General features: G+C 41.5%; 1 protein-coding gene across 2 annotated transcripts in view; it reads right to left on the minus strand.

The window, feature by feature from the left end:
* The window catches only part of LOC120551259 (V-type proton ATPase 116 kDa subunit a1-like), a 47,026-nt gene extending 26,974 nt beyond the window's left edge, over positions 1 to 20,052 (minus strand). For both annotated transcript variants that reach the window (XM_039788542.1, XM_039788541.1), the window contains exons 1-14: positions 19,950 to 20,052; positions 18,065 to 18,227; positions 17,155 to 17,233; positions 16,758 to 16,855; positions 12,106 to 12,234; positions 11,939 to 12,021; positions 9,249 to 9,375; positions 8,964 to 9,046; positions 7,364 to 7,457; positions 6,162 to 6,374; positions 3,533 to 3,683; positions 2,699 to 2,838; positions 2,424 to 2,587; positions 570 to 660 (exon numbers count right to left, since the gene is read on the minus strand). In XM_039788542.1, the coding sequence (XP_039644476.1) occupies positions 570 to 660; positions 2,424 to 2,587; positions 2,699 to 2,838; positions 3,533 to 3,683; positions 6,162 to 6,374; positions 7,364 to 7,457; positions 8,964 to 9,046; positions 9,249 to 9,375; positions 11,939 to 12,021; positions 12,106 to 12,234; positions 16,758 to 16,855; positions 17,155 to 17,233; positions 18,065 to 18,181 (1,569 nt within the window). In that variant the 5' untranslated portion in view covers positions 18,182 to 18,227; positions 19,950 to 20,052. The remainder of the gene's footprint in view (positions 1 to 569; positions 661 to 2,423; positions 2,588 to 2,698; positions 2,839 to 3,532; positions 3,684 to 6,161; positions 6,375 to 7,363; positions 7,458 to 8,963; positions 9,047 to 9,248; positions 9,376 to 11,938; positions 12,022 to 12,105; positions 12,235 to 16,757; positions 16,856 to 17,154; positions 17,234 to 18,064; positions 18,228 to 19,949) is intronic.
* Positions 20,053 to 20,551: the final 499 nt, after the last annotated feature.

Raw genomic sequence — 20,551 nt, forward strand, 5'->3', positions numbered from 1 at the left:
ACATAACAAGCTCAAATGTTTCGGACCAAAACATTTTTGCATTAGAGTGTGCTAACATTAGCCAAATGTATTATTTTCTCCTTTGTGTTAATTATTTTAGTCATTCAGTCTACTGCAGACGCCAATCTTTAACAAATAAGTAAGTAAGTAAAATGTATTTATGGAGCACTTTTCACAGATAAAAATAAGATAAGAGTACTTTACATAGAACATATGAGATGCTACTTTTTTTAAAGGCTCAATAATGTCCTATAACAGCAGGGTACTGTAGCGTTTTAGCATACATTACTCAAACAGGAGGAAACAGTGCATTTGTAGGGGACTATTTTCAGCGTGGATTAATCCACACTTTCACTTTGCTGGATCGTGTTGCAGGCATCAAATTCAAAATGAGTGAATATCATTAAATATCTTGTCTGTATAGTGTATTCAATTGAAATCATTTTATTCTGTTTTTTTTTGGATAACAATGGAGCTCTGATATAGATGTCTTGTTAGTTGTGATGGTGACATAGGTTGTACTGTCAACTACTTATTTTTGTTATTTTAATGGGTGTAACAGATTTTACCGGATCAATTCCAAGAGGATAAGGCCCGTTGAAGACACCAGGAACTGCTGGATCTAACTGTAGGACTGCATTTTCATCAAGTGTCTCATACCTAGAACAGATCAGCAGGAAATGAAAGAATGTATTTTAATAAAGCAGATTATTTACATGCTGCAGGTTTTAGAGGGAACAGCAATGCATTTTAGAAGATGAGTCTACCACATAGAGTATTAATATTTATAAAATCACATGCATGTATATAATAATATAATAGTATATTATATGATGAAAGAACAGAGAATGGTAGATAACACCTGAATGGATCTGAGTGGTGTAAAAGGATCCTACATTATCATGCACAATTTAATTTCCTGACACTATCTGAATATTTTGGTCAGTTCTCTATATGCTCAATATGTGAAAGTTTATTTTACAGGTGTATAATTTCCTAATCATTTCCTAGGAAGTTTCCTGGAAAATTAAGTCAATGTTCAATTTAGTTTCTAGCGTAGCCTAAAGACCTTTAGACAGAGCACAGCAGGAAGACTGACTATGCATTGTTTCTTGACGATCAACAGTTAAAGGGTAACTAGCGTTTATTTCAACCCTATTTGCCCATGTTTTTGTTTTTAAGTGACTGATGATAACAATCTTTGACATCGGTCCAGTATTAAGCAAGGTCGCTGCAGTCGGCAGTTAGAGAAACAAGCTACAATGTAAGTTAAGAGGACAATTGTCCAGCTTGTATTTACCTTCCAAAAGTGCTGGTTTTGCCGCTGACAGGCTCAGATTAATATTCTAAGTGTCTGACAACATTATGGAAAGGATCCGTTCAGATATAGACCTTTAAAACCTCTTTAAAACCCACCAGACTCCATTTAAAAAAGCAATACTTTTAGCGTGTATAGAGCCAACATATTTTACATGTAAATCAGTAAACTATGTGTTTATTTCAACCAAAACTAGAGTTGTGATGGTTGGAAAAGTGGAAAGACAACCCAAAACGGCTTTTCATAGTTTTATTTTGTTTCTGTCGACTTTGAATTAAGTGTTTTTTATGATGCTAAAATGACTGTTTATTTACATAGAGTCTGGTGGGTTTAGCGAACGCAATTTCACGATGTTTTTATGTTTAAAAAAAGGATCTTACTCTTTAACAGGAAGGTGGACCTCCTTAGAAATTCTTTCCATAATGTTGTCAGACACTTAGAATATTAATCTGAGCCTGTCAGCGGCAAAACCAGCACTTTTGTGAAGGTAAATGCAAGCTGGACTATTGTCCTCTTAACTTACATTGTAGCTTGTTTCAGCCCTCCCGACTGCAGCGATCTCTCTTAATGCTGGACCAATGTCAAAGATTGTTGTTCAGTAACTTAGACATAAAAACATAGGGAAATAGGGGTCAAGGTTGAAAAAAATAGTGTCTTTGTGTTTCTGTAAAGGCACAATGGTGCCAAACCAGGCCAACCTCACTGTGACAACAAGTCTGTTTGTGTTCAGATTAAACAAACATGTAACATGTTCATTAGTGAGCTTTGGACAGAACCAGGCTAGCTGTTTCCCCGTTGCCTTCAGTCTTTATGCTAAGCTAGACTAAACACGCCCTGACTCCAGCCCTGTACATATGAGATTGATATGGGATATATGATAATATATATGATAAATATTAATATTTCCCAAAAGGTTGAACTATTCCTTTGATATTTTTTGACAATTTTCATGGCAAATTTATAAAAATACTAAACTTCAAACTGAACTTCATCTATTGATTTGTAGTAGATAAAGTAGACTAACTTCAAGAAAACATTAGTAAAAAACAGGGATGGGGGTCATCTCAAACAGCATCATTGCAAGCAGAGCTGGTGGCTGACTTACGTCCAGTTGGCTCCTTTGGGGCCAAACATGGGCCTAACGCTCCATCCAGAGCCGAACATGTTGAGTGACTTGGAGAAGCAGTCGTTGTAAATGATTCCGGTGTAGACGGAGAACATCCCCATCAGCAGGATGATGTAGCGACCAGCAAACACCATGTTGAACATCTACAGAAACACACAACAACTTGGAAATATCATTTGTGTGTGTTTCTAACATGTGTACTGTGAGGTTTCAAAGTTTAAATCAATGTATTTCTTCTTTATGTCTTACTGTACCTCGTTGTCACTCTTCTGGGCAACGAGGCGACTCTCTCGGATGACCAGGTAGAGGGCAATACAGGTCATCAGCAAGCCGTGACCCATGTCTCCAAACATCACCGCAAACAGGAAGGGGAAAGTAATGATAGTGTACGGAGCTGAAACAGGTGACACAGTAAGGGACCATCACCCAACGCGGCTACAACAATCAAAACCACTCAAATATTCAGTCAGTCGAATATCAATCAGTATTGACTGTTGAAGTGTCTAATCTGCAAAAAGCTGCAAATGTTTTGTATTATCAAAGACACATCCTCTCATGTGCTGAATGTCTGGTTCGTTTTTGAAATAGCAGTTAAGCTACTGACAATGAATTGAATTGATACTTCCAGCAGACATTTCACAGTAAAGGCTCACCAGGAAATGGAGGGGAGTATGCACTTGAAAGCAGCTGAAAGGCCTTTAAGAAGTTGAATTACTGATGGTAGCTTAAAAAACAACAAAATGGAAGCCACTCAAAAATAATTAACGAGTAAAAACAGTATTACTGTTCAAAAAGAGACACTGAGAACAGAAGGGGAATAGGGTGAAATTAGAAAGAAAGGTCTGTCTCCAAACCTGTTTCAAATAACGGCTTTTTTTGAGAAGTTACAGTATTCAAATACAACAACAGCCACAAAAATAACCACAGAGTTGAATCTACTGAGTCGGTTTACACTCAGACTTTTTCCATAAAATAAGATATTTTTGCTGCTGCACTGTTACAAGTGTCTGTGATCATTAATTAATATGTTATGTAACTAATATGATGAGTAATGAATTAAAATATAGATAAACAAATTCCTGTATAACCTGGATTGATTTCCCGGTAGTTCCCGATGCCGTAGGCATCCACAATGTTCTGGAAGCCTGATGTGAACTTGTTGGTCTTATTGAAGGTAGGTGGAGTTTGCTTGGTCTGCATCCTGTTGAGAATGGACGGCACTGTGGAGCCGCTCCTCTCCTGTCAAATAAAGCCCTCACTTATCAGTCAAATACTGCCCACGTACAAAGGGTAAGACCAGATGAATTAAAGAGGCACAACCTCATGGCAATAGATGATAGGATAGATTTTCCCACTTTAGCGTTTAGCTTAGTGCAGCGCCATTGCAACCATTAACAACACCGGCTTGGCCGCTTCATTCGCCCCAGCTCCACCCTCTAATCACAAATTGTCACATCCGGTTGCAAAAAAACAAGATGGCGACGACCGTAGCGCCAAATTTGAGGCTTCAAAATGGCAGTCCACAAACCACTGGGTGACGTCACGTATGCTACGTCCACTAATTTTACAGTCTATGCTCATTGACCTTAGAACATTCATGTCAATTTTAAAGTAGGACTGCAATTAATACTGTTGGTATTTGTTTTGGCTTTGGCACTTTTCAATTCAATTTTACCCATTTTTTGCAGCAATAGTGCCCAATATTGTTCTCCAATGGACATGCATTTGCATGCACTGACAATTGTAGTAATGTAATTTGATTGGGGCAGTCATTTTACAGTTTAGTGGCAGGAACTACAATTTGTGTGCTATCAATTCCAACAGCCTAGCTAGACCTCTCACCCTCCAGACTGTGGGATGAACACAGCACTGGGTGTGTGAGAGCTGCCAATGACTCAGCAAGTGTTGGAATAATATAAAAAGAAAAGCAACTTTGTGTGCTATTTTTTGCAAGCTGGCCTTCCTAGCTCCCACTTTCTAAGTGGAATACAAACTTAGCAGCACAATGGGTCCTCACAAATGCTGAATGATGTAAAAAGGACACATAAGTCAGCTTAAATCACTAATTGTCATCATTCATAAGCGAAACAGTGTGACGTTCTCCAGTTTGCAGCCAAAAAACGCCACTCAGAGGATCGAGACTTAAAAGCTATTTCCACAATTATGTGCAAATGTAGTTTATCCTCTTCTGAAATGTGAAGATATGCAGCTGTAGGATCATCATAATTTATATTTTGTGATGGTTGGGGTTCGGCTGGCTGTGAGTTTCTGTGTTTTTCTACTTGCTATTTTCTGTTATGCTCTCCTGTCAGTCTCTGTGTCGGCCCTGCCTCTCTGTGTCTCTCTGTTTCCCCCCCTCCCCTCCTGCCTGCGCCAGCCAGCTGATTGTGCACACCTGCTGGCCTTCTCACCATCACTCCTCCCGCCGTACACACCTGCCGGTTATCAACTACAATCAAGCTCAGTATTTAAACCCCGGATCTACTCACCATCTTCACTTGATCGTTGTTTCAGCCTTCATGGTGACACAAGTGCCATGCTCCTCAAGATCACTATGGTATACCTGTGTTATCTGTTTCTATGTCCTAATCCCTTTCTCTGTGTTCTCTCCCTGCAGTCATTACTTCCCTGCTCCACACTACCTCCGCTCCTTGCCTCACCTCTCCCTGCTCCTCTGTTGCCTGTTGTCTCCCTGTCCTCCCTGAGCTCCCTAGCTGCTCCCAGCCCCAGTCTGTGCCTGTATCCTGCTCCTTGGCGTCCACCTACTCACAGCCCCTCTCCCTACCCTTTTCCTTTCATTCCAAATAAACTTTTTGTTTTGAACTGAGTGGTGTGTTTGGGTCCGTTCTGTCACTCCCGTAACATATTTTCTTAAAAAAAAAAAGTGAGGAGAATTCACCTTTCAGTAACTTTAACACCAGCAGAGATGTTGTGGCTGTATACCGATATTTCTCCAGCAGCAGCCATATTCATGTTATTTTACAAAGTTGCTACTGTCCATATAACTAATACATTTCTTTTTCTTAGTTTCATCACAGAATAGGAAAAGCCAAAACATGGTGTAAGTGTATCATATTATTGCTCTATTTAGCAGCACTTGGTACAATATAAAATGTGTCACAACTTATGAGTGTGGAGTGACAGTTCACAACAACAGGAAGCAGAGCCACAGAGAGCTTGGGGTGGAGACAGCCAATAGAGTTTTACTCTGGTAGAAGTAAAATTGCTGGTAAAAGCCAGCCAAAATAAAAGCATACGATAGGTCAATAACATCTAAAACCCTTTTTAATTGTTGCCCGTGACTTTACAGTTGCAATGTGTAGAGCAGTGGTTCTCAAAGTTTGTCACAGCAAGGACCTCTAAACTGACACAAATTAGACCACGGACCCCCATCTGATAAAACTTTGTCCCAGGGTCCCCTACCTGATAGAATTTCTGCTTTTAGATGTTTTTTTACAGAAAGTGAATGAAACCCATGAGCAAAATAGTCATATAGTCTGTCATTGGGTTACTTATGGATGAAATTATAGTGAAAACTAATTATTCCCCTTTTTGTTGGGGACCCCTGGAACCCCTTCAAGGACCCTTGGGGGTCCCCGGGCCCCGTTTTGAGAACCACTGGTGTAAAAGACAAGAGGGGAATAATATGTGACATTTACACTACACAACAAAAACAAGAATATGAAATACACAACCAAACCAAAAAAAACAACTTACCGTCCCTCTTCGCAGAGCAAACTGGATGGAGTCCAGGTCTGAGACAGGACACCACACCTCAGCAATCAGACACTTCTGGGTCACGTCGATGTTGCACAGGTTGAGTGTATGGTAGATAGCCTTCATCTTCCTCACCTTGATGAACCACACCCGCATGGTCTTAGAGGCGGCCTGCAGCACTCGCTGACGGTGGTCCTCTGTTTGGTTCAGCACCTACAGTAGAAGTGTGGGGCGATTTGTTTTAGATTGTAGATCCTGGTCCAGTCAACACTGGATATGTGGATGGCGTAAGCCTTGACAGTGTTATAGGCTCAGCTGAGGTAAAATGTCATAATGACATCAGTGGTAACCACAGCACAAAGCCTGTTGCTTTGGTAAGTATTTTTTTATATTTTTTAAAGTAAAAGTTCATTTTTCACTTGCCGTTTTTTTGTGTTCCACCTGTGTTGTTGTATCCAATGGCCTTTAAGACTACACTTGTTGCTTATTTTCATGATTTTGTGATATGAACATAATGTGAGCTAACATCTGGAATGTGTAGTATTTGTGATGTAAACATGTTGACAAATGGTAGAAATTAATTGATTTTACTGTTCTGGCTTGAAGGCCCAGGTACTGTTTATGCACAGAATTAGATTTTCTATGTAAACCTGAGTAAAATGCTCTATATTGTATTAGAGTGTAATACATTGCATTTGGTTGGCAGACTGAGCCTACAGCAGACCTTTCAAGCAGAACCAGGCTTTTTTTCCAGGCTTAATAAGGGCAAACTTTAGGAAACCACAACACTATGAGACAGGACAAAGGTCTTTCACAGATAAGAACTAATGCAGAAGAAAACACCCGTCTACACTATGAGAGCTTTTGTAATTTGATTGGAAATCCATTTTCTAAAGGAAAGCTGAGCAACAGCCTGAACACAGACATCCTGTTATGCAAAGTTTCTGATTAATTTCTTGTTGTTTAGTGAGCAGTAGTTTAACAAAGAGTACAAAGACCCTTTGAAAGAATGAATGAATGAATTAAAAAAGAACAGCACTGCTAATGGCAATTTGGCTTAAACAATAAGCAGACTTTACTCAAAGGTCAACCACCTCTATGAAAACTGACTCTTACTTTACTCGATTTACATTTTTGACAACCTATTTTGGTTTATGTAATGTGTGATGGGAGGTAAAGATCCATCTTAGTGACGAACGTACCATCTGGAGGTCGTCGATGCGGCTGTTGACTCCAGCCAGCATTTCCTTCCTCTCCTGTGGGGTCTCTGGACACGGGTAGAGTGAGGCACGGAACCTGGAAAAACCAACAGAGTCAGCTCACAGCATCTAACACATACTGTACTGTACTTTGTCCATGTTTCCATCATGTTTCCTTCTTTCTTACTTCTTTTTTCTACTGTTTATTTATGATGCAAACATGAAAGGGTGCAATTCTTGCATGGTGGAGTTGAAAAAGGTACTCCAGTGATTTAGTTGAGCACTTCAACAAAGTTGGGGACTTGCAAGTGACAGATTAAAAAAAAGAAACGGGGGGGGGGGGGCACCCCGATAGCGCACCGGGCAGAGCGCGTGCCATCAAGGCCTTAAAAAAATATCCGTAATAAAAAAAACTAGAATAAAAGGGTCAAAATCAAAGCAGCAGAGGCTGAAATATATCACATTTTACTTAACATGACTCAAGTTCCAAATACACTGAGTCCTTTATTTCTTATAAAGCAACCAATAGCACTTCTTTGCTAGAGCTTTTCTGCCTGGTAAACACTTAGTTTGTAACACTGACCTTATAAATATCTCTAAGCCCAAGCCAAGATAACCATAAAATCAATGGAGTGCCCCCGTTAATGGCCAGAAATCCCGGATGGTGTTGTGACATCAAGCGAAAACCACCAAAGCAGTACTGGGAACCTCAATTCCTAAAGGAAGCCCGACGCATATTGAATTTATTCACCGTAACCCGAGAGTAAGAATTACCATATATACCCTTTCTCATCTGCTGCTGTAAAGCTGTCTGACGGCTCTAGCGGCATCAGCCCATCACAGAACAGGCAGGTGATCGGTTCCAGTAATCCTACTGCTTCGATAGTGACAAAATAACACCAACATGTTCCTTATTTACATGTGATTTTTAGGTGTGTATATAAAACAACGTAACATGAGACACAGCCATCTTAACAAACCGGGAACTATATTCTCAGACGGAAGAATATAGTACTTGGGCGGAGTGATATGCTCGCAGCAAGCCTGTCTGAGAATATAGTTTCCGGTTTGTTTTACGGATAGAAGATTGCTGTGTCTCATGGTATACGTTTTTGAACACGCCAGACTCTACAAATCACAACATGTAAATAGGAACATGTTGGCGTTATTTTGTCACTTTTGTCACAATTGGGAGCAGTAGGCTAGTTGGAACCAGTTACCTGCAGGATCTGTGCTGGGCTAAGCTAATGCTGGAGCCGTCAGACAGCGTTACAGCACGCACGGAGATGAGAAGGGTATGTATCGACTTGTCTAACTCTGGGGGTTACGGTGAATAAGCTAAATTCCCAATAAGTTGGCGTGTTCCTTTAAATGGCCACTGGATGTTAGCTCCAAGAAAATGTTGCTCATTTACCATTGGTCAAAATGTAGACCATTCTTGTCCCTTACTTTCTATGGTCTACTATGGCAGCATGTCCCCTTGTTTGCTAGTCTGGATAAACAGCATTCGTATGGACCCCACTGTAGTTGTGGACCAATATAGTCCTGCCTATTTTCTATTCTGCTTGAAAGTATTTTAGGCATCTTCCTCTGTAACACCCACCCCTCACAGATCTTCTTCACCCTGTTCTTCAGCTGGTCACCTTGGAAGAAGATAATGAACACTGATTTGTGGACTTGGTCTCCCTGTTGGGAAGAGAAGAAGATTTTAGAAACCTACACTCACTTACACAACTCACAGATGAGTCGTGTATCTGTTTCTAATATGTCAAAATGTCAATTATCATGTTATGAATAGGTAGAACTGATTTGTGCTTGCTTCTTTTTACTTTTTCTTCTTAATATGTTACTTTACTAGTCTCTATGATTGTATGTCATGTGTGCTGACCGTGGCGGGGTCCTCCAGAGGGTCCTCAATCTCTGCCTTCCTTAAGAAGACGTTACCGCGACACACTCTCCACAGCATCCTCTCAAAGGTTGGAATCCTCTCTCTGCTGATAACTCCAGCCACAAACCTGCACAGACAAAACATACAAGTTCTCCGAGTCGATAACCCAAAATAAATGGACTGTATCTACACAGTCAGGCTTTTGAGTGGCAAGAAAAACTGATTTTTGTTAAAAAGAGTGATATACAAATGGCAGTGACAATTTTTAATGTTCATTACCTCACATTAATCATACCTGGTCAGCAGGCTAGCTAACTAGCTTACTTGGATATCTACCAGCTATTATGGAAACCCAACACAGTGGTGACGTATATAAAAATGACAATGTTCCAAACAAGTTTTGTTTTTATCATGCACAAGGCCAAAAATGCACAATGGTGACCAGTGTTGGGCAGTAACAAATTACTTAGCAATACATTACTGTAATATTATTACTTTCCACAGTAACGAGTAGTGTAAGGGATTACAATTTCCAAAACAGTAATTATATTACAGTTACTTATGCAAGTAACACTGCATTACTGCGTTACCCGAATGTGATTTGATTATTGTCCCAGGTCGGCTTTCTTATATGATGACGTGACGTGTATGCTTGTCGTAATTTAGCGCGGCAGGTCAGGGCCAGGGCAGGTCACGTCACGTCGGCTACTAGCAAAAATATATCGTAATACAATATCACAGGCACAGCGAGTTACTATGGTGATGGGAATCTGCGTCGCCAGGTCCTTTTCATAATGTAAGCATATGTGAAACTCAACATAATAGACCTATGTAAATGTTCGAAAGTCTTCGTAACATACAGTAACAGCCTGAATGCAGAATGTCTGCAGTGTGGCTGATTATATATTATATATACAATATATCAGGACAAAATATGACAGATGTTTTAAATAAATAACAAAGTATTTAGTAAAAAAATATGTTTTTATTAGGGCCGTCAGTTTAACGCGTTATTAACGCCGTTAACGCAAACTCATTTTAACGGCGTACATTTTTTTATCGCGAGATTAACGATCTTTCGGATCTAGCTAGACCAGAAGCAAAATTATAATCCCGCTATGGCCACGCCAAGACCCGCCCTACGAAGCAGCTCGATTGGTTGCGGTTAGGCATTTCACCTCGAGTGGTTAAGGTTAGGATAGCCAATTGGTCAAGGGATAGGTAACTTAAAAATGTAAACTGTTGTGTGACTGACTGACACTGAAACTGAGTCGAAAAGGATTGTTTCAATACTGATTAAGCCTAATCAGCATTTGACTGTCTCACCCCAAACCTAGTTTCTAAAGAATTAATTAGGTCATGTCTGTTATTTAGCATGAATGTAGATGCTCTAGAAGACTTATTGTTTAAACAACTTTTGGGGAGCCACTCCCTGCGGGGCCAGACTTGATTAGAACAAAGGAAATGCAAACTCTGTAAACTTGAATCCGCACTACCATGATAAACAACTTTTGTCTGTGACCTGGAGTAAACCTGAAGTTCAGAGGTGTGTCCTTAACCTGAGAGACAGGAATATAATTCGGAAACAGAGATGATTTCAGGACTGCGAACTGTGACCCGAAAGGGGAAGCATGTTTGCAGTCCGCTGTTTACAGTGTATTGTTTGTCATGTCACATGACTGTTCTTATGTGACTCCACAAGGAGAAGCATCATTTCAGTCCGCTGTCAGCTGCAGTGTAACATTTGTTTTTGTCATGTCGTTTTCATCGTGTTGTTCATTAAACCTTTTGCTTAACTTTCAATTCAACCCAGGCCTCTCCTTCCTTCTCAGAAATCAAACGAACATGTCTTTTAGAATTGTAACAAGTGACTCTAGAGTCATAGTGAGAGAACCAAAGAGTCTCCCCTGTTTTTTCTGACCATGGTGGGAAACCTGGAGCAGGAAAAGTTAACCCTCTCCTTGAGTTTATGGATAAGGACAACCAGGAAATGAGTTGGGGGAAACTGTCTATGGGGAAATGCAACGCTACCAAACTACGCCCACGGCAGTCGCTACGACGACCAGCCACGCTCGCCTCAGGCATGAGGCAGTACTATCTGCAATGGAAAATGGAGGTAACAGTGTAACATTGTGTGACAGATTATTAGCTCTAAGTGTGAATGTTAGTGTGAAATTGAACACTACGTATACATATGCCAATGTTGTTTTACCTTGTTGTTTACCTGCCCAGGGACTACAGGTGGAAATTAGCAATTGTTGCTATAAGCTGGCCCAAGACATATTCTCTTGTTTAACAAGTTTAATGTTTATTTGTGCATTGTCCCTGTTTCAAATAAATCAATTTCCATTCCATTTCCATTTCCATTCCAATAAAAAAAATTATTCGCACAAAGCAAGCCAATCCACTTTTCCATGTTGATAAGAGCATTAAAATGAGAAAATATAATGGGACAAAAAGAAGTCAAGGGACATTTAAAATAGATAGAAATGTGTGATTAATTGCGATTAATCGTGAGTTAACTATGACATTAATGCGATTAATTGCGATTAAATATTTTAATTGTTTGACAGCACTAGTTTTTATGTGATGTAGTGATAGTCCCATAATGATAGTCATTTGAAATTCATATGACTATTTCAATATTTACCAAGACAGCTTGAGAATGTGTATTAGAGACTATGCTTTACCCCAGTCTGAGCGGGGCCCCGCGGCCCCCCTCACTGCCCTCCATCAGAGCTGATGACTCCTCCAGCAGGTTGGGATCCTCCATCTATCAAAGACATTAGGAAGACCTCGGTTACTTTGTTTACAGAAGCACATCAATTGTGCGTCTCAGAGGGTGAAATACGCAAACCTCATCAAAGAACTGCTGGGTTCGATGGAGGATGTGTTTGAGCTCCGTCAGCTCCAGGAAGTTCTTCTTCAGGGCTTCCTGGTTGGTGTTGATTTCCTTCAGTTCGTTCTCCAGCTTCTCAAAGGTGGCCTGCCAGTCACAATCAACAGTATAAATCCCAAATGCACATTGTGCTGTAACATGTACGCATCATCACTGTCAAATATAAATCCTGCACATATATATATGTGTATCTGTATCTGTATATACTGCATATATATATGTATACATGTATACATGTATGCATGCACTGTACATAACCACCACTTCATGTGTATCCATTCAATATTTATTTATTTGGACTACTAAATATTTGTTTACAGTTTACATATGCACTTGACTTGTATTTCAACTGGAATTGTGTGTACACTATGTGTACAGGATGTGTACACATACTTGGCCAATAAAGATAATTCTGATGAGGTGGAGTACATAACAATCCGTACAATTCAAGCTTTGAATTGCTATCCCATTTGTCAGCTGTCATTCTTCAATTATCCCTACATGTTAGGCTGGCCCCTAGACTGCCTGTTTTTAAATCCCATCTTTATTCTCAGGCTATTAACACAGTATGATGTAATTTTGTCTTTTAAACTGATCTTCGTGTTTTTACTGTGTTATTTTCATGTATTTTATCTTCTTTTAAGATTATTTTTGGCATTTTTAGGCCTTTATTATTGACAGGACAGCTTAGACTTGAAGGGAGGGAGAGACGGTGGGATGACATGCGGCAACAGGCTGCAGGGGGGAAGCGACCCCGTGGCCGCTGCGGCGAGGACTGAGCCTCTATATATGGGCGCACGCTCTACCAGGTGAGCTAACCAGGCGCCCATGTTTTGATTGTACAGCACTTTGGTCAACTGTTGTTGTTTTTAATTGTGCTTTATAAATACATTTGGATTTGGATTTGGATCCTCTTAAATCAAAACCACAAGTTATTGTTAAAAATGAATCCCTACTCTGGACGCGTAACACCACCAAGCTTAGTTTCTTTGGCTATTCTCTTTTAAAGCCCTGACAAGGGCCATATAAGCAGTACCTCAGAAGAGGACGTTCACACTTTACAACACAGAGCCACAAGAGGAGCATTTGGCCTGTCTTGTCATGCTGTGGGTTATTCTGAGTGGGGTGTTTGTGCAATATCAACCATGCAATTGTTTTTTTAAGTCAAGTGCTTGCATCCAAGATGGCGCCGCAGACGGTCGACTCGGTGTGTTTATGCGTGTTGTTTTGTTTTGTTTTGTGTTTTAACTTTGTTTTTTGCGATAATACCCGGATCGCTTTCTCCAGAGAAGAGCTCTTTAACATCAGGGGAACAACGCCAGAGGATTTATTTCCTACTTTTCTTCTCCCTTCACTGGAAATTTTGGACATTCTAGTCAAAGGCGCGCAACCTGTGCGCTCACGCGCCAACGCCGGAGGGAAACGGGAAACGGTGCGCTGCGTGCGTCTCCGCCAGCGAGGATTACGCACACCGTTACCGGGCATATTTCTCTCTAACGTGCGCTCACTGCCCAACAAACTGGAGGAATTACAACTGCTGTTGGTTGGAAACAGGGACTTTTCTTCATCTGCTGTTTTGTGCTTCACGGAGACGTGGCTCTGTGGATTAATACCGGACTCTGCGCTGCAGCTGGCAGGGTTCCAACTCTACAGACGGACAGAGGCACGGACCTCTCGCGCGAAACTAAAGGTGGAGGAATCGGTTTCTACATCAATAGCGGTTGGTGCAACGACCGTGACAGTGATCCAGCAGTATTGTTCTCCTGACCTGGAATCTTACATCATAAACTGTAAGCCTTTTTATTCACCCCGTGAGTTCCATTCATTCATTCTGGTCGGTGTTTACATCCTGCGCCGAGGCGAACGTGCAGGTCGCGACAGTAGCTTGCCGACCAGATACTACTGTGGGAGCGGACCAACCCAGACTCCCTAGTTATTGTCCTTGGTGACTTTAACAAAGGAAACCTCACCCATGTACTACCTAAATACAGACAGCATATTAAATGCCCGACCAGAGAGGAGAACATTCTGGATCACTGTTACACCACAGTCAGGGATGCTTATCACGCCGTCCCCCGTGCTGCACTGGGACTCTCTGACCACGTCATGGTTCACCTGATCCCCTCCTACAGGCAGAAACTAAAGCTCTGCAAACCTGTAGCGAGGACATCAAGGAAGTGGACCAGTGTAGCTGTGGAGGATCTCCAGACGTGCTTGGACTCTACTGACTGGGATGTGTTCAGGACTGCTACCAACAGTCTGGATGAGTACACAGAGGCTGTGACGTCATACATCAGCTTCTGTGAGGACTGCTGTGTTCCATCATGCACCAGGGTGAGTTTCAACAATGACAAACCCTGGTTCACAGCCAAACTTAGAAGGCTAAGGTTGGACAAGGCAGAGGTGTTCAGGAGTGGAGACAAAAACAGACTTAAAGTAGCAAAGTACAACTTTAGCAAGGCGGTGAAAGAGGCTAAACAACGGTACTCTGAGAAACTCCAAAACCAGTTCTCAGCAAACAACTGTGCTTCTGTCTGGAGAGGGCTTAAACAGATCACCAGCTTCAAGCCTAAAGTCCCCCACTCCACCAACGCGACGCCGGCCTAACAGCGAACTTAATGAGTTCTACTGTCGCTTTGAAGGACAAAGGGTCGGTCCTGTAACCATCCCCCTCAACACCTCCCAACAAAGGGTCTTCCCTGATTCCATCCCCCGCGACACCTCCCAACAGCTACAGCTACAGTGCATCACCTCCACCTCCCCCACCTTAAAGGTCCCCCCCTCCACCTCCCCACCCACCTCAGTGACGACTCTCTCCATCAATGAGGAAGACGTCAACAGACTGTTCAGGAGACAGAACCCCAGGAAAGCTGCTGGACCGGATGCTGTCTCCCCATCCAGCTTGAAGCACTGTGCTGACCAGCTGTCTCCAGTGTTCACAGACATTTTCAACACCTCACTGGAGACATGCCTCGTGCCAGCCTGCTTCAAGTCCTCAACAATCATCACCGTTCCCAAGAAGCCAAGGACCACAGGACTTAATGACTTCAGACCCGTCGCCCTGACCTCTGTGGTTATGAAGTCCTTTGAGCGCCTTGTGCTTTCACACCTCAAAGCCATCACCAACCCCCTCCTGGACCCCCTGCAGTTTGCCTACAGAGCCAATAGGTCTGTAGATGATGCAGTCAACCTGGCCCTCCACTACATCCTCCGGCACCTGGACTCCACAGGAAACTACACCGGGATCCTGTTTGTGGACTTCAGCTCTGCCTTTAACACCATCATCCCGGCTCTGCTCCAGGAGAAACTCTCCCTGCTTGGTGTGCCTGACTCCACCTGCAGGTGGATCACTGACTTCCTGTCTGACAGGAAGCAGCATGTGAAGCTGGGGAAAGACATCTCCGACTCACAGACCATCAGCACCGGATCCCCTCAGGGCTGTGTTCTTTCTCCTCTACTCTTCTCCCTGTACACCAACAGCTGCACTTCCAGTCACCAGTCTGTCAAACTTCTGAAGTTCGCGGACGACCCCTCCCTCATCGGACTCATCTCTGATGGAGACGAGTCCGCCTACAGGTCGGAGGCTGACCACCTGGTGATGTGGTGCAAGCAAAACAACCTAGAGCTCAACGCTCTAAAGACAGTGGAGATGGTTGTGGACTTCAGGAAGAATTCAGCCCCACCTGCCCCTATCACCCTCTGTGGCTCCACAATTAACATTGTGGAGTCTTTCCGCTTCCTGGGGACTACAATCTCCCAGGACCTCAAGTGGGAGCTGAACATCAGCTCCCTCGTCAAGAAAGCACAACAGAGGATGTACTTCCTGCGGCAGCTGAAGAAATTCAACCTGCCAATGACAATGATGGTGCACTTCTACACAGCCATCATCGAATCCATCCTCCATCACCATCTGGTACGCTGCTGCCACTGCCAAGGACAAGGGCAGACTGCAGCGTGTCATTCGATCTGCAGAGAAGGTGATTGGCTGCAATCTCCCACCACTCCAGGACCTTTACGCCACCAGGACTCTGAAGCGTGCTGGAAAGATTGTGGCTGACCCCTCCTACCCCGGCCACAAACTCTTTGAGCTACTCCCCTCTGGCAGGAGGCTGAGGTCCATCAGGACCAAAACCTCACATTACATGAACAGCTTTTTCCCCTCCGCCACTAGCCTTATTAATAAGGCCCGGAACCCACCCTGACTCTCTCCACACCCACCTCTGGCTCTACATGCCACTGTACTTAATCTGCTCTTTTTATCTTAATTGTTACTCTTATTTTATTACATCCTGTGTGTGTATATATACACATATATTTATATATTTATACTTATATTGTCTGTTCTGTTAAACTGTTTGTTTAACTTATTTTAGATAATGTGTGACATGCACCTACGACACCAAAACAAATTCCTTGTATGTGTAAAAGATGTACTTGGCAATAAAGCTTTTCTGATTCTGATTCTGATTCTGATAATACATTTAACCAATGTGTATTTATCATCAGGGATCCCCTCTTCTGACCTTCGATAAAAATGCATGTATCAATTAATCTATCAATATAATAATGATTTATGATTTGATGAGTGATAATGACTGATGAGTGATTACCTCTAGATCGATCATGTCCCTGGGAAAAGGGACCTCTGGATTTTCTCCAGTGTCAACAGTTGGGATATTAGCTTTCTTGATCTCCTTCTCCACAAACCCTGTTCAGCAAAGAGAATCAATGATTCAATACCTTACCAGTGTTCTTTATATTTTTGCAGATGAGATGAAGAAAAACTTCATAAGTTTCTCATTGACACCGCTGTCATTTTGAAAAGTGTTACAGGTTTACTACAGGTTTCTTAGGCCTGGGAGTGGTAAAGCTCACTCAATACATAGGTAAAAAACGTATATCCAGATCACATTGATGTGGTCTTAATCTGACCACAAGAGCAGTAAACTGAAGCTGGACTGAATTTGGCTGGGCCTGAATGTTACAGTCATTTGTCTTATTACTTACTCAGTTTCCTGTCCATCTCCTCACATCTCCTCACTTCATTCACAAACTTGCGCTGGAACACGTTTACGTCTGGATTCAGCTGTGGGTGGACAAAAAGAGGGGGAAATGATTTTAACACCATAATTATGGATTTTAGCTGTGTCTTATAATGTTCTATGTATGAATTCATTATGTATCATCAATACATGTGTCATTTCATATTAAAAAGAAAGCAAACAAGTAACACCACATGTCCTTTAATTACCAGCTGCAACAGTGTGTGTGTGTGTGTGTGTGTGTGTGTGTGTGTGTGTGTGTGTGTGTGTGTGTGTGTGTGTGTGTGTGTGTGTGTGTGTGTGTCATCATGGCTGTAGGGGGAACTACCACAGAGGCGGTTTTGACTACTTTACCAAGTGTTTATATGTCTGTCTGTCTGTCTGTCTGTCTGTCTGTCTGTCTGTCTGTCTGTCTGTCTGTCTGTCTCGGCCAAGTTTTGTCACAGAGATAGCGTCACAACTGTGCAAGATGCATTCAAGAAACTTTACAGGTGTGTACTTAAGATCAAAATGAAGGCCAAGTTCAAAGATAGGTGTGGTCCAAGCAAGGGCGCCAGTAGTTTTTTTTTTAAGATTATTTTTTTGGGGCTTTTTAGGCCTTTATTTTCATAGGACAGATGAAGACATGAAAAGTGGGAGAGGGGGGGAATGACATGCAGCAAAGGGCCACAGGTCGGAGTCGAACCCTCGGCCGCTGCGTCAAGGAGTAAACTCTATATATGGGTGCACGCTCTACCAGGTGAGCTACCCCAGGCTCAATGCAGGCTTCTCACCGCAAGATTGTTTCTAGATTACTGTAATTAATGAGATTATTTCTGCCTTCAGAGGAGCTCTACCACCAAGAAATGGCATAGCATGGGCACATTGATACTCACATCTCTAAACTGGACCATGCCCAGTTCTCCCAGCTCACTGACACAGCAGTAGGCTGCCTCTGACTGGAGAAAGAGCTGGGCCAGGGTCATCTCCTCGCTCCTGAACAGTTCCCCCATGATGAGAACCACACTCCACCACAGCTAGATCAAAGAAAAAATGCACCTAGGACAGGAAGATATGTAAAATCATTAGGTTGAAATATTTTTAAAATACTATATATTCATTAATTGTTTTACACAGGGAAAAGGTCAGGTTGAAGAACACATACAAAACCTGTCTTTTCCTTATTATTTAATACAAATTAGAACAATATACAGTACTGTACTGTAGTGTCTGCAGAAAAGCACAACAGATACTATACTATACTATACTATGCTATACTATACTATACTATACTGTGCAGTACAGTCTGACTCAACAGAGCAGTGAGGGTGAGCAGAACAAAATACCATAATATAGGCTTACTATACTATTATACTACGCTATACTACACTACTAAACTACCAGTATATACATTGTGTTGTAATCAAGGCAGGATTACAAACACGACAAAGTAAGCAACTGTAGAGCTGCAACTAATGATTATTTTCATAATCAATTAATCTGCTGATTATTTCCTTGATTAATAGATTACTCGTTTTATAAAATGCCAGAAAACAGTGAGTCAAAGGTCACGTCTTAAAATGTTTGACAAATAACTGAAATGATTTGATGATTGATTACCCAAATAGTTGCAGATTTATTTTCTTTAAAATTGACAAATCGATTGATCAGCTAACTATTTCAGCTATAGACAACTGCTCCAGTGCAGCAGAGCTTCACTTTTTTAAATTACCTGATAAAGATGCCAAAATGAAGCTCCTGTAATCTTACCTGATCTTAAGACCCTTTCCTGTAGAGGTGCCCACTTTTTTTTGTTCTCAGAAAATAAATTGACATCAATTAAAAAAATAAAAAGCACCAGAGACATTAAACACCATAATAATCTAACACTGGTCAGATAAAATAAACTAATATTGAACATATGAAACAACACAGTACGATTTAAATATATTTATAGACGGGCGTTGATATAGAGGATCAGTACCGCTCTTATTAAACAGCAGTCCGATATCCAGGCATTACTCCTATGTAGGCTACAGTAGCCTATAGGTTTAAGAAGATGCTTAAGCTAAATACGGAAGGGAATGGCGCTTATGCCTTTATAATAATAACTCATACATAACGCAGTGACTAGCCTAAATATGACGCTGCTAAATTGCAAGCCATTAATATCATTATAAAAACAGTTTTGCGTTCTAAAATCGATTTTTTCGTGAGCCCGAGCTAGCATGCGGAGCCGAGCATCGCTGATGTCGCAGCATCTCCTGCTGCAGCTCTGCCCTTCACTGCTCAAGGACGCCATGATGCTGGAGCCTGGAGTCAGCAGCTGGAGCCTCCTCTCACACAGTCACTTGGTCCGCTTTCACAAATAAGACCCTATTCGTGACATATAACGACAAATACTATTATAGGCTACTTGTGTTTTCTTTATACACCAACAAGGGGCATCTAATATAGGCCCAATAGCCTAATAGAATGGGATTTTTCATTCATTTACAAGCTGCTGAAGTATAACTTTAGGACGCTGTAGTAGGAAAATACATCAAAACGGCGACAACTCGGTGAATGTGACGAACATAGGCCTACATCTCATCAAGGATATTACGATACGAAAAACGCAGGTGTCCATGACACATTATCACCGTTATCACAGCCGACACGTCGAAATATCATGAATCGTCGATTTATGGTTCATAATTTCCTTACTGACACTAGGTCTGAAACACAGAAATGACTAATTTCACATTAAAGACTCTCAAAATAACTATTTCGGCTACTCACCTGAGTAAGATGCGGCTGGTCAGCTCTCTGGCCTGTTAACCGCCCCCTAGATGATGGATGCTGAGGACCAGGGCGGTCCATCAAGTTACATACAGTCGGCCGGAAATATACCCCAAAATACGTCATTCCAAAATAAAAGCATGGTGAAAATGATAATCATAGAAACGCATTTCAAAAATGTATATTAGTAATCACTCGCTGTGGTGCATTAAGTTTGCTCAAAATCATGATTATATTATTATTATTATTATTATTATTATTATTATTGTTCCATTTTCCCTGTTAAAGTATTTTTTTGAGGATTTTATCAATAATCAAAACTTGGGTTTAAGGACAGAGGGTGTCATATGCTGGACAGAGCGTAAAGCCCCTTGAGGTAAATTTGTGATAATGGTCTAGGCTATAGGCTTTAAATAAAATAAATTATTGAGCACAAAGGAAGGTTGTTTTAAATGAATACCTGCTTCAGATCTACTTTTATCTCTTATTTCTTGCTTTTTATAGCTCCTTAGTGTGCTAATGAAGATCATGAGATACGATTGAAAGCTCATTGTGAGATTGTTTTCCTTACCCCTGTTTAAGTAGGCTATGGATTTTGATTG

Source organism: Perca fluviatilis, chromosome 21 (genome assembly GCF_010015445.1).
Source record: "Perca fluviatilis chromosome 21, GENO_Pfluv_1.0, whole genome shotgun sequence".
NCBI lineage: Eukaryota > Metazoa > Chordata > Actinopteri > Perciformes > Percidae > Perca > Perca fluviatilis.